The sequence below is a fragment of the Nelusetta ayraudi genome, unplaced genomic scaffold, assembly GCF_046127955.1.
Source record: "Nelusetta ayraudi isolate G7.1 ecotype Tasmania unplaced genomic scaffold, CSIRO-AGI_Nayr_v1 ptg000023l, whole genome shotgun sequence".
Lineage (NCBI taxonomy): Eukaryota > Metazoa > Chordata > Actinopteri > Tetraodontiformes > Monacanthidae > Nelusetta > Nelusetta ayraudi.
The window spans coordinates 2,670,491-2,685,228 of NW_027466073.1; the positions used below are offsets into that span (position 1 = coordinate 2,670,491).

The window sequence follows — 14,738 nt, forward strand, 5'->3', positions numbered from 1 at the left end:
CATGATGTTATTCCAACGGGCGTTCTCTGGGAGTTTTTGGCAGCTTTGGAGGCAAAAGACTAAAATCTCACAATCTGAGTTTTCACGGAGTGATTGGCACCAGGGGGCGGACAACAGTGGCTTCAGAGGTGGACATGATGACGGCCACCTCTCGGCACAATCTTGAATTAAGATCATATCGCAGGGAACAGCGCGGTCTTTACGGACGACAGATGAAGACTTTGCTTTTATCGTAGGAATTGTGGCTTGAAAATACTTCAAATATATGAAAAATATTGATGTATTTTGCACGCTTCCAACTCTGAGAGAAGAGCTGGGAAAAGTGAAGTGTCAACTTTCCAGTCGGCCTATGTTCCTTTTCTCTTTTGTCCCCTATTATTCGCCCACAAAACAGCAGTAACACAGCTGAACAACACATGCACACCTTTGTTGCAACTGTCCACTTCTGTCTGACGGCGTAAAAAAATGAGTGACAGTCGGATTTTTTTTATATGCTGATCCTTGAATTGATGAATGTTCTGCTGTCTTCTCTCTGAACTTCACTCCTTTTTTGATTGATATACAAAGGTTCGGACTTCTAACTGACACAACGATGCCTGATACACAAGCACGCTGTCTGCAATCATAGTCACATGCTTCGGTGGAAACCTCCTGGGTTGACTCAGCGTGTGCGTGGAGGTGAAAAAAACATTTGAAATTAATTGGGGGGGGGGGGGAATGAATCCGCCACATTGAGTCGAGTCACGTCTCAATCCGCTTTGCCTTGAAAAGCACCTCACACTGCAGCCGGGAGTCGTTTAGGCGCAGCTGAATTGTCTCCCGGAGGTCCGTGTGGGACGGAACGCTCCGGATCCGACGCCATCGACAGCGAGACAAACACGTAACGAACGAGCATTTTTCACGAGGCGCACGTGGACCGCGCGCGTCGGGGCGAGTGGTGGGGGAGGGGAGGGGAGAAGGGGGAGACGGAGAAACGGAGACGAGTCTGTATCCACCGCGGACTGCGGCGAGAGTGAGGACTTCATCAGTTATTTTTCATTAGCTCTGATGGGCCGCGAGGCGCAGAGGGAGAGACTGAGACAGCGGAGCGATGAATGAAGCGCTGCTCTCTGTCTTTCTCTGTCGGCTGTGTACTTGTACTGTCGGGGTGCAGCGGATTGGAGGGGGGGGGGGGGGAGGGAAGCAGAAAGAAGGTATTTAACAGTGTGCAAAATACAGGGGGGTGGGGACACCCCCAATTAACCTATGAGACCCTCGAAAGCCTTAACGCAAAATTTTAAGGAGATATATGTATTACATATATACCCTTGTATTCAATTTTGTTCCATTTTTTTTTATGATATAATTGACAAAAAGGGAAATGGGGCGGTGACTTGACACCTGGCAGAAGAATGAATAAAAGCTGATGTTACAAGCCCTGATGCAAAGAAGCTACAAAGTTGCATCCATGAAATGCTGTAATACTGCAGTACTGTACTGCTTTCTGGGTATTAAAGGCCTCCTGCATGTTCAGGAAATTTAGGTGGGGGCGAAAAAACAATCCTGCACAATATACTAAATAACCAATGGCAAATTGCTTGGCTCCAACCGCTGATTTCTATTTAGCGGACGGCCGCCTGGCCGAGCGGATAATTACAATTCCAACGAAACCAGGCTGTTTCTCCCGTCCTGCTGGTCTCGCGCGCGCCGCCAAGCTAGCTATTTGTCAGTAGTGCAGTTTTAATAAATAACAAATGAGCGCGGCCGTCGGTGTTGTTCTGTGCTCGGAGACATCACGTTAAAACTGCGGCACCAGCACAACGTACAGAAAACATTTTTTTTTTTTTAAACTGTAATTTCAGGGTTCGCATTCGTACGTACAGATTTGTTTTCGGCTGTCTGTTCTAGCAGTAATAGTTAGTTACCTCCTCTTTCGTTGGGAAACTGCCGGTCATGTGTGACAGTCACGGCGAGAACCGTTGACCGTAATTTTTCATCGAAGGTTTGACGTAGCTTAAGCCAGTGTTTTTCTGGGGACAATGTCAGTTGTGCCGTGGAAAAAATGATCTAATATCGCTCTGAAAAAAAATAAATTACATTTTAAAAGGAACGTGAGTTTGTTTTCCTGCCTGGATTTCAGCTTTGTGAGCATCTAAACAATAAATTCAGAGACTATATTGTCATGATTAGTGTAAAAAGTGTCATTTTATGATGATTTTTTTTTTTTGGTTGGTGGTGTGCCATGGGTTTTTATTTTTTATCAATGGAAAAATGTGCCATGGGTCAAAAAAAACACTGAGTTTAAACACCCGGTTGGAGTGGCAGTCAGGGAAGCAACTGCATGCGTTTGTGTTATCTAATATATGCATTTAAATGTGTGGCCGACTGTGTGTGTTCATGCATGCCTGAAAAGCAGTGTCCATGTGTCCACGTCTTACTGTAGCTCCTGGCATTGTGCAGCCCTACACTGCAGCCAAGTGCTGCAGACACCTTGCATGTTGACGCCTCTGGTCTGGACGGTTTAGAACACAGTCGATAATGTGATGGAACTCCCACAGCTGTTTGTGCTATTTGACGCCTGCGAACGGAAGCAGCGGCGCTTTAACCACCTGATCGTTCCACCTGACCTGACCTGAGCTGAGCTCGTTGTCTTTGTTGCTGTTGCTGTTTCTTTTTTGAGGGCTGCAATTCGTGAATTTGGATGTTCGGCCCTGTGGCACGTTTTAATGGAGGACTATGGGCAAAGCAAAAAAAAAAAAAAACCCCGGCCTTCTTCTTTGAAATGCTCCCGCTGGAAAAGCATCGTGGATGCACGCAGCCAAGCTTTCCTAATACAAAAATGATAAAGTAAAATTGAGGAGTCAATTTCTTTTGGCAAGGACGAGCCTCTGACATTGCAACTGCTGGAACGAGCAAGGAATGAGATGTTTGCCGTCACCTGTTGCACGGCAGTGCGTTCAGCACACGTACACACGCGTGGTAAGGCATGACCTCGGAAGGATGCGGGGTGGGGAGTGGGGGTGGGGTGGGGGGGTGCGTTGGGGCGGGGGGGGGGTTTCTGACACAAATTGTTCAAATTAATTTTTTCTTTCTTTCTCCTCTTTTTCTCTCCCGATGGAGTCCACAGAGCTGCAGCTGAAGCCCCTCCAGCCTCTCGCCCAGTGTTTGCAGAGCGATCTCACACACACACACACACACACACATCCTACTGATCTGCCCGCACAACCTGCTAACGCCTGTGGGGGGCTGCAGTCACAGAAATTCAAGACGCTGGCAACAACTCAATTGGTTTGGATTTTTTAAAAAAATGATAACAATAATAAACGGATAAAGAGAGCATGACCGAGCGCTGATGTCACAACTATCTTCAGGTTACCGCTAGGAAAGCACATGGGCAGTATGTAAAAAAAAAAAAAAAAAAGGTTGTGCGCACCGCAGGAGGACACACAAACACACGCACTCGGCCCACACCATCCTACGGCCATATGTTACAATGTTACACAGCTCAGCATTTTTTGTTTTTTTTTTGTCTCTTTTCTTTTCTTTTCTTTCGTGCTTTTGCAGGAATTAAAAGTTTAGTATTCAAACAGTACTGCAGATCAAATAAAAAGAAGAAATTAAGAAATTGAATAACGCAGTATTTTTTTTTTTTTTTTTTTAACAAACTGTTAAATGTACTGCGACGCGCCTGATACTCATCAATCCAGTACAGCAGCACACAGAGTAACTATTATCTGAACAGGCAGTGAAATGCTCAACCCTTCATCCCTCACTCATCGGCCTCGGAATCAGCCCGCAAACTCCCGATCTGAACCTCCGCTGTCAACTGGCTGCATCCAACCGGCTTCACCTTCTCTCACATCCTGGCTTCCAGCGATAATCCTCCCGCACCGACGCGTCCTGAGCTGAACTCGGTTGGTTGGTTGTCTGCAGCTTCACCAACCGCGCTCAGCCTGCTGAATGGACGTTTCAACAGTAAAGAAAAAAAAAAAAAAAAAAAAGGCGGGGAAATATTTTTAATTTGTGACAATCTGAGGGCAAGTAGAGTCGACTAACTTTTTTTGTTATTGTTATTCTTATTCCGCATAATGCAAACAAATTTTTTTTAAAAAAATTAAAATGCAGCATTCATATTTGGGGGCTAAATTTGACCCCCAAAAAGTTGTGAGGTTAATACTGATCTGCATTTAAATAGATGCAAATGACACACTTGACACAATTGTTTTGTTTTTTTTGCTCCTGTTGATTTTTTTTTTTGCCCGCACAGATGTATTACTATTCAAAAACATACTCTGTGTGTGTCAGAGTGGCTTTACTCAAACATTAAATCATCGCAAAAAAAAAAAAAAAAAAGGATCTATTTCCCTTTTGTTCCATCTGTTCAGCGCACGCGGACGTTGTGGGATTTGTTCTTCTCCCCTCGCACAGTCATTTCAGTCAGCTCACAGTTTGGTTTGTCCAATTGTAGACAATAACTTTAGTACGATATTCTTACTTCTGATTTAAATGCAGTTCTACAGTGTATATTAGTGACTCCCACTAGAGCATATTAAAGATGTTGAGTCTATATACAGTGTTGTGCTGATGGTGGTGTCCTGTCATCAATCACTGCCATGGCTTTTTGTTCTTCTTCTTCTTCTTCTTCTTCTTCTTCTTCTTCAGTCATCTTTCACTAACAACCCTCCGACGGTCACTCGCACACACTCGAAGAGCGCGGACCACCGATGCATTCCTCTCTCCACCTTCACATGTCTCACTTTTCAATCGCTCTCACCTTCCCCCAACTCCACTTCCTCCTTCCTCGACACTCTTTTTTTCTTCTTCTTCTTCTTCCTCTTTATATAAAATTGTCTCTTCAGGGGGCTTCCATCCGATCGGCGACTGTCTTCCCCCCGGCGGTCGACTTTCGGCTGTGATACGGTGGGACTAGAGCGGCACCTAGTGGAGACTGTCCAGACTCTCCAAGCGGCCGACCAAAGTGCTTACAATCAATCGTTTGAAACCTTCCCCGCCTCGACTGATCCTGTCTATTCCTTCCACTGAAGAGGAGGCAGACAGAGGGAAAGAGACGGAGTGACGCGCCCACACGGATTCACAGTCGATACGTAGTTCAACATTCCTGATGATTGCCTCGTCTTCGCAACCTCCTTTTGGAAACAGGAACAAAAAAAAAAAAGAAAAAAAAAAGACATTTATTGCTCCATTTCTGATTAAACATTTTTTTCTCTTTCTCTCTCGCTCGCTCTCGCTCTCAACTTCTAGAAAATATATATATATGAATATATCTATACGCCTCAATTACTCCTCTTCGTAGCTTCTTGTAACCTTCGCTAACAAGGTCAGCGACGGCACAGTTTAAAACCAGGAAGTGACATGACACGCGGGAGAAAAAAAAGCCCTGCCCTGGGGGTGACCAGCTGTCCTGCAGCAGAGCTCTACACACCCCCCTCACACACACACACACACACACACACACACACACACACACACACACACAGACAGATAGATAGATAGAGAGAGAGGGTGGGGTGTGGGGGGTATTAGCACGGTTCAATGCCAACAATTATCTTTTTATCTCTTTTTTTTTTCTCTCGAGATTCTTTATACACGAAGTTGAACCGGAGGAGCCCTCTGGCCTGTTAGCTCCCCGTGCTAATAGCAAAGCTTCAGTTTTTTCGCGGGCTTTCATAAGTACAGCAGGTCAGTCACTGATGAGATCCACACGTGACACTCGGAGCGCCCCCTCCTGGGTTTCTCTGGCATGGTGCTCAGACGTCAGTGAGTTGAAGAGGAGGAGGAGGAGGAAGAGGAGGAGGTGGGGGTAACTTGGCAAACGGAACCCAGTCTTTCTCTCGTCCTCGTGTGTCTCTTCCCCCACCGTGTCCTGTTCACTCTGTTCGCTGCCCGGCCGAAGGTGTAGAGAAGACAAACATGCGTCCAACACACACTAGTTATAGTGGCCAGCTAGGAGCCTGCCTGTATTCAGCATGTTGTAACTGTCAGCATGGGTTAAACATGAATAACATCATTATCATCATTATTATTATCATTATCATTATTATTATTATCATTATTAATATTATTATTATTATTATTTAATTATATTACGTCATTGAATCTAATGGTGTCTATTCTTGTATCTTGCATCTGTGCATGTTTTCGCTTGTTCACTCATCTTCTGTTATATTTTAGCTTTACCTACAAGTTTTTTTTTTTTTCTTTATGTCTATGTACTAGGCGGTTGGTTGACCCCCACGCCCCCACGCCGACCCCCTGACCCCCAGCCACTCATTGGCTGACAGGTAGCGTCCTCTTCTGGCCTCTCCTTCCTTCCTTCCTTCCTTCCCTACCATCACAAGATGCGCGGTGCCGAGCGGTCGTTGGACACGGTCTTGCGAAGGCGAACTCCTCTCCGGATGGTGGTCAGCATGTCGCCCCCCGACCCCCCCGAGCCCTCCTCCGCACTCCCCTCCGCTCCCGTCTGGGCGTCGGCGGGCGCGCCCCCCGCCGGCGGCAGCAGGGCGGGGTCGTCGGGGAGCGAGGGGAAGGGGAACTGGCCCTCGCCCAGGGCTTGCGCGCTGGCCACCAGCTCTCCAATCTTCTCCACCAGGCTGTGTCGGTTGGCGGCGATCATCTGCTCCTCCTCCGAGCCCCCGACCCCGCCGGCGCCGCCGAGGCCCCTGTGTTGCTGGTGGGCGTAGACCTCCAGCGCCGCCCCCGAACCCCAGGCCGTGTTGGGCAGGCTGAGGCGCTTGGGCGACGCCTTGACGTAGTCCAGCGCTCCGTGCGCCTCCTCCAGGCCGGTGAAGAAGACGCACTCCTCGCTGCCCACTCGCCCTCGGACGGCGTACGCTCCGGCGCCGCCACCCGGCGAGTGGCTGAGGGAGTCCGCGGGAACCGTGGGGGTCTTGACGGGCACGATGGGCGGTCGGATGGGGATGGGCCCGGCGCTGGACAGCGTGCGCCTCACGCCTGGCTTGGTGGAGGGGGTTCGACGGATGGTGGCCGTCCCCGGAGTGCCTGCACCACCTCCGCCTCCGCCACCGCCACCGCCACCGCCACCAGCCCCACCACCAGGCTGCCCCGGGAGCCCGTGCGCCCCGGGACCCAGGACTCCGCTCGGAAGGCCGGCGGTACTGGCGGGTCTTTTAGTCTGGATCATGCGCCGGTAGTTCTGGGCAATGTTCGAGTGTCGAGGAATAGTGGAGGATTTGTCGAAGTCCGTCTGTCCGTCGGGGCCCTCGGCATCGCCGTTCACCGAGTAGCAGTCGTAATCGGAGCCTGGAACAAGAGGAAGATCGTGAGCAGACTGTGGTCAAAATGACAGTTTTGAACTTCCCTTTTGAGATAAAAAAAAAAAAAAAAAAAAAAAAAGTTTGTTTGGGAAGGCCACAATATTTGGGTCCCGTATTGCTTCAAATAGTCCTGAAACCAGTGTGCAAAATACAAGGGACCTCCCCACACCCTACAGATTAACCTATGAGACCCCCTAAAAGCCCCAAGGCAAAGCTTAAGGGGGTCTCTTATTTTTTTGAGAAAGAAATTAAATTGTTCATTTTTTTGAAAATATTATTCACAAATGTTTTGCCCAGGAGAGCTTGTGTGTGTGTGTGTGTGTGTGTGTGTGTGTGTGTGTGTGTGTGTGTGTGTGTGTGTGTGTGTTGCTATGCAGACTCTCATAGTTTGTATCCATAAAATATTGTAAGGTTATTAAAAGGCCTGTTAAGGAAATTTAGATTGGTACTGAGCAACGCCGCCTCCCCCTCCCCCGATACTGAACGAATGAAAGATAACTCACAATGTCTCATTTTTGACCCAGAGGTTGTAAAATGTAATTCTACAGAGCATGTTCACTCTACCACTCTTTGGCAGCTTAGCTCTGCTGAGGTTTAACATTATGTAAGAGTATAGCCGGGGGACATTCGATTGTTGGTGATGAAGCAAAGCCCCCAGCGTGGTGGAGAGCAGCAGACTGGAGCCCGACCTTGTGAAGGGATGGTGTCCTCGGAGCAGGACGGGGTGGTCGTCTCGGTGCTGTAGCCGCTGGAGTACTGCAGGGAGTCTCGGTTGCTCTTCTGCTGCTCCACACTCAGACCTCTGGTCAGCACCATGGCCAGGTCACTGGCTGCCGGGGAGACCTCGTCTCCGTGCTGGGGGGGGGGGACAAGTCGAGGAAGGAAGAAGGAGTTCTGTCAGTGTGGAAAACAGACTGCACATTCGAGGAGTACATCACAGAGTACACAGCAAGTGCAGGAGTGATACTAATACTTTTTACTCATACTTGCTGATCTTTTGCAATGTAACTTTTTTTTGCTGCTGTAATTATGCAAATTTCCCCACCGTGGGATCAATTAATGTCTTCTTATCTATCTATCTATCTATCTATGTCAGTCCTTACTAAGTGGGGATCGATGAGGTTTCTACAACCGGGAAGAGAGGTTTTCGGAGTTGCATTTGCTTCCCATTTGATTTGAATTGGGCCAAAATGTTTCAAATGTACGGTCACACAGTGGTATTTCTGAATATATACCACAAACATAACCAAAAACCACAACCAATGGAGCGACTGCAATCGGCACTGAATCTTCCGAACCAGCGGCAACATTCCCGCGTTACCTTGGCGGCCAAGGAGGCTGCAGCCGCTCGGGACCTCTGGGCGTCGTCGAGGTGAGAGGGGCCGACGTAGCCCTGGGAGCTGGGCGAGCCCTCGTTCTCCCTCAGCCTATCCAGGGGCTCCTTCCTCCGCTGAAGTGTGGCCGCAGCTGAGGGCGGCTCATACTGCCCTGCTTTGGACCAGTCCTGCAGAGGTGAGCAGGGTTAGTGAGCAGGCCACCAGTGGGTGGAGGGGGTTCAGCATGAGAGACCTGTCCACTCTCCAGCAGTTTGAAGCCCTTTGTCTGAGCAACGAGGGACAATCGGTGCTCCGGCGGGTGGGTGAGAGTGCGTGGGGGTAAGTGGGCGGGGGCGGGTGGGTTGGGGGGGGGGGAGGAATTTTGACCCCTTTGCAAGTGCTCTGTTGAAAGACTCCTTGAGCAGTTTTGGTCAATCACCATTGGATTGCAAAACCAGTGTAGGCGGGAGACAAAATGAGGGGAAAAAAAATAAATCAATAAAATAAAAATGCAGGATAAAAACAAAAGCAAGCATGCGCACCAGGCATGCTCGAGGCTGCACATGAAGGGAGCAAAAGCAAAGAGGTTGTGAATGGTTTGATAGGTTGATGAAAATGACTATGAAAAACAAAACAAAACAGCGTGCAATAAGTGAAACGGAAAAGGGAAACGGAAGAGGGAGAAAAAAAGCAGAGGGCAGGACATGGAAGCTGATGGAGAACAAACCTTCCACATGGGAACCTTTGATGTGGGAGAGGAGGAGCCTGATCCAGGGGGACGGACAGAGGGTGGGGACGCAGGAGCAGGAAGAATGACAGAGAGAGGCCTGGGGGAGCCAGAGTGAGAGAAAGCGGGGCGGAAGGTAGCGAAGGACGTGGCAAACTGCGGGACGAGAGACACAGTCACGTCATCAGAGAGAGAGAGAGAGAGAGGGAGAGGGAGAGAGGAGGGCAGAGAACGAGGCCGCTAGAGGCGGCGTCAGCGGGTCACTGGACCAAACTGAAGCATCGGAACAATCAAGATGTATCCACTGAGGGTGAGGTGGCACGAGACTCAGACTGTCACTGTGCATCGTGTGCACTCTTGAAGTTAATTCACTGACCTCGACATGATACATCGTTTTCATGCAAATGTGGGAGGAGTTAAATGTGAACATGGATTTAAGGCAGCGTGCAAAATACCAATTTCAATATTCTGGCCGTAAACATTGACAAATACGGGAAAATACAAATGTTGGTAAAAAGCGTGAATAATACTTTTAAAAAGTAAATAATAGAGAAGGTGTGACAATCATATATATACAGTATTTATATATGTATATATATATACGTATATATATATGTATACATATATATGTGTATACATACTACCTTTAAAAAGTAATAGATCACTGACTGGTTTCAGCATTGAACTCCATTATAAGCAACTTCATGAGACAATCTACTGGAATGCAACAAAAACATTACATGTGCAGGAAAGTCAGTCAGGACGTGCTGAACACATTATGGGATGGCTTTGACAGTTGTTGCTTTGAATGTCTAATTGAATGCGACTGAAGAGAATATCAAGCGTGCAATATATCATTGCAACACTTAGCTGTGTTGTGCTAAACCATAAAAGCGGACACCAAGCATCATGGGTTATGGCTCTTTAAAGCAGCCGACTTTGAGTGTGTTCACGAAGAATTTTGCACGTTTGGAAATCTCTCAATCACGTTGGCTAGACCTTGGAAATAGTTTTCATTCAACAATGAAATGTTCATATACTCGTTAAGCACGTCTTGACTGATCTTAGTGCACTCATAATGATTGCAGAGTATTCAAGATCATTATTTCATAAAACTGGTTACAATGGAGTTCAATGCAGAAATGAGTCAGCGATCTAAAACTTTTGAAGTTGAACATATATATACATATATAGATGTATATACCTATACGTATATACATCTATATATATATGTATATATATATATACACATATATATAAATGTATATGATCACTGAACACACACATACACACAAACACTTGAGTGTCCCACTTTAGCTGTTGATAACTCAACAGCTTTTTCCTTTGCAGTTTAAACCCATTGGAATGAATGAGATGAATAGAGATAAGTTTGAAGCTAATGGAAAAAGTTCAGCTATGGAAGACCACAGACGTGGACATTCCAAACGCCTCTCTAATTCCAGTGATGGTAACTGGCGTGCGTGGCTCTTTGCACTTCAACTGTGTTTTCATACTTCCAGTAGCATTTTAGAATATATGTCCTTTCTTCAAAGTTTAGTCTGGCTGCCATCATTAATTCCAATGCGTTTAATCTGCAAAGATGAGTATGAGTATGCAATTGAGTTATCAAGTGTGTATATATATGTGTATATGTTTTGGGACACCCTGTATATGTATTTTAGATCTTTTAAAAACATCAGAACCCCTTACAATTTTGTGTTGAGGCTCCCAAGGGGGTCTCATGAGTTAATCAGGGGGGTCCAACACCCCGGCACTTCCCTGCGTTCCGCACACTGATTTAAGGGATTAACTACAGTCGAGCTAGAATGTGAAAATGTTATGTCATCTTAAAGCAGTGTTAAGACGACGTTGTGTCGGTGTCGGAGAAGTTTGATTGCCTCATGCTGGAAGGAAACACGCAGAGACTCAGATCTACACCAGAGATCCAGGGGTGGAGTTCTGTTTCATGCCGTCGTTCTTGAAGTGTGTAACATGTTGAACGTACGGGCAAATTTAAATATACATTTCGGTTCTGGTAATAAAGCAGAAAAATAACAAGTCTTGGACCCAGCGTGAGTGGGAATTAAACATTGCATTAAAAACATATCATGGGAAATGTGGAAAACACGTGTTTTAATTTGAACTAAAAATTAACCAAAAAAAAAAAGTTCCAATTAAATCAGTGTCTTTGAAACCCACCGTATTGAGCTCTTTATTAAAATAATTTTAAAACAGAGACCAAATGGAAGAAATACATAATGTCATTTAATGTCATTAAAATGAATAATATCATTTCTTCAAGACCTGATTAAAAAGCTTAACGGGCCACATATGGCCCCCGGGCTGTAGTTTGCACACCCAATTTGCAATTTTGTTTGTTTGCTGGTTTTTAAATCAGTTGCTTGTGAGACTAAGAGTCAAGACAGCAACTTTAAAACTGCTGCTCGATGTTTAAATATAAGGCTTGATGTTTTGTCATGAATATAGACGTTGTTGCAGCAAAAGTCAACGCAACATTTCTGAGAACCATCACAGTTAATTGTGTTTTGTTGTTCTTGTAATCAGTCCAAAATATAAGTTTGAAAGCAAACATTAGATGACTTTATCTTCCAAAAACCCCACAGCATGTTTGCCAGGTAGCGATGCAACCGGTCCTGACAACAGGTGTCACTAAAATAAGAATAACTTTTAGAAAAAGCAGCTGACGTCACCAGACTCCAGACCGTGTTAATCAGCTGGAGTGGAAAGGTGTGAGACAGACATGCATGCTGAGAGATGTAGCCCCAACATCCAACATGAATATGTATTTTGCCCGATGAGCATCATCAGAATTCGTTTATGTCTGCAAACATTTGTGCATTCTGTCAAAAAACACTAACGCAGACTGAAAGGTGCTGAAACGTAGGCGTAAGAGGAATCTGTAGTTTTTGGGCATGCTAACCAGTCTGAGGGGAAAAGAGGACAAAACAACACTGTCTACATATCTGCATGGGGTGACGTGAATCATCTTTGGTTGAATGGTCACCAAGTTTACAAAGAACTCATAAAAACTCTGAACTCGTAAAAACTGCTGGAACTAAGTTGCCTTGATTGTAATAAAAATGACCTTGTCTTAACAAAACAACACAAAACAAACCAGTATAAGGGAATATGTAGAGCATTGTATCAAAGCATTATAAAATGTTTTGACAAGAGGATTGATTGAGATTTTTGGGGGGGAGCGCAAAAAAGTAACTAATTAAGTTAAAATAAGGCAAAACAAAATAAAAATGAAAAAAGTGTGAAAAAACATTTTTCTTGTTCTGTATTCTGTATTATTTTCTTAGTCTGTATTATTCTAGATCAGGCATGGGCAAAATACGGTGTGGGGGCCGCGTGTGCCCTTTTTAATATGGCCGGCCAAACTCTGAGAAAATATATTAATAGTAAGTGAGTCATAAAATAGGCGTATTTCATCCATTTTCTCATTTTTTAAAGAGTCATGTCAATAAAGAGCTAAATACTGTGGTGCTTCAAAGACCCTGATTTTATTGGAACTTTGCTTTGGTTGGCCACCAAAGCACCATCTGCTCCTGCTCCGGCCCCTCCGAGGTCAGATTTTGGAACCCATTGTGGCCCACAAGTGGAAAAGTTGGCCCACCCCTGGTCTTGATTATGGTCTTGATTAAGTGGTATACAATATATATATATATTTTTTTTATCTGCAACGACCCAACCGTCTGATGTGTGAAGTGTGTTTCTTGCTTATCTGAATGTCAAATCACACGGTTGCAAATCTCATTGCTGCTTATTAAAATCCCATTGTGCTCTGCTTGTTGCATTTTGAATTGAAGTCAGCATGCTGTGTGTGTGTGTGTGTGTGTGTGTGTGTGTGTGTGTGTGTGTGTGTGTGTGTGTGTGCGAGTGTGTGCCGACCACAGTACTCACAGTGGTGGGAGAGCTGCATTCGCTGACTGACTGGCAAGTTTCTGAGGCCTCTGATGACGCCGAGCTGGATGACTTCTGTCATGGGGGGGAAAAAAAAGGAGATTCACTCATAATGCCATTCCATTTTTAACATGAGCACTATGTAGTTGTGTGTTCAGCTTTCAAAAGAAAAAAATGGCCAGTCTCTGTGATGCTCAAACTGTGTTTACAAGGAAGCACATCTGTCAACGGCAAAGGTGTCAAACTCTGTCAATCACTACGACAGTTGGCCAACTGGTATTCTACAGCACATGCAGCATTAATGCTAAGAAATCCCCCACTGATCAACGGGATGATGCGTCTCTGCCAAAAAGAAAGAAAGAAAGAAAGAAAGAAAGAAAGAAACCCTTCAACACTTCAAGCCATGATTTGGAACCCAAAAAAGACAATTTTGATCTTCTGTCGGCCAATAAGCTAATAAACCCCTTCCAGCTATAACTGCAGTTTTTATGGACTCCCGTGTCCTCAGTCCCTTGTGAGCAGGTGTTCTCCAAAGCTGGAGAACTTGCGCCCAAGAAAAGGAATTGGTTAAAAACCAAGACACTGGAAAAAAAAAATAAATTAAAGAAAGGTTTTTTTTGTTTTTTTTTTAAGTTCCTGCTTCAAAGACAAGTACATGCAACAATTGCATTCACACTTTGCATGACACCCTTTCATAAGTTTATTGACTCTACATTTTAAAGGTATCAAAGATATTTCACGTCCAGATTAAGATTTACAATAATACAATAAAACAAAAAGGAAAACTGTTATTCCAGTAATAAATCATGTTTTTACAGTAATAAATATTATTGTGTATATATTCCAGGTCATTTTATATTTGTTCTATCTTCAGTTTGTCAGTGGAGTCGCTCCATTCCTGCAACAATGTTTACGACACTGTTTGCTAAACACTTCACGAGGCCTCATCTAGCCGTCAACTACCCATGACGTGAGAAACTCAAACTCTGGTTGTTGGTACCTGGCTGGTGATGTCTGAGGGCATGGGCGAAGGCGGCTTGGAGTAGATGTTTGCATCCTGGGACACGAAGCCCGAGTCATGGGAGGAGACGCTGCTGAGCCGGTGGGCTGCGATGCCCCCTGGTGGCAGTGGCTGGTGTGGCAGGCTGCTGCGGTGGCGAGAGGAGGAGGAGGAGGATGAGGTGGGGGAGTGGGGCTGGGACTCCCTACCACCACTACCACCACCACCACCGCCACCACCACCACCCCCGCCACTGCCGAAACCAATACTAGCGCCCCCTCCCGAGGAGCGAGAGGCGCTACTGTGGGCGCTGTTGACGCTGCTGCAGGGGGTGGGGGGGTTGGGGGAGTGGCAGAGGAGTGGGGGAGGATGAGGAGGGCAGGGGATGAAGGTGATGTGCCGAAGTTGGGAGCCAATTACGGTGGACAGGATTTTCATTAGATTTCATATATATATATATATATGTATATATATAGATAGATTTTTTTTTTTAA

The 14,738-nt window shown here is 45.8% G+C and overlaps 1 protein-coding gene across 2 annotated transcripts in view; it reads right to left on the bottom strand.

Moving 5' to 3' along the window:
- Nucleotides 1–4,391: 4,391 nt before the first annotated feature.
- The window catches only part of LOC142889661 (protein MTSS 2-like), a 60,602-nt gene continuing 50,255 nt past the window's right edge, over nucleotides 4,392–14,738 (bottom strand). The window contains exons 10-14 of one of the 2 annotated variants that reach the window (XM_076028452.1): nucleotides 14,245–14,566; nucleotides 13,245–13,319; nucleotides 8,596–8,778; nucleotides 7,964–8,129; nucleotides 4,392–7,260 (exon numbers count right to left, since the gene is read on the bottom strand). In XM_076028452.1, the coding sequence (XP_075884567.1) occupies nucleotides 6,332–7,260; nucleotides 7,964–8,129; nucleotides 8,596–8,778; nucleotides 13,245–13,319; nucleotides 14,245–14,566 (1,675 nt within the window). In that variant the 3' untranslated portion in view covers nucleotides 4,392–6,331. The remainder of the gene's footprint in view (nucleotides 7,261–7,963; nucleotides 8,130–8,595; nucleotides 8,779–13,244; nucleotides 13,320–14,244; nucleotides 14,567–14,738) is intronic. The other variant, XM_076028453.1, reaches the window with a different exon arrangement.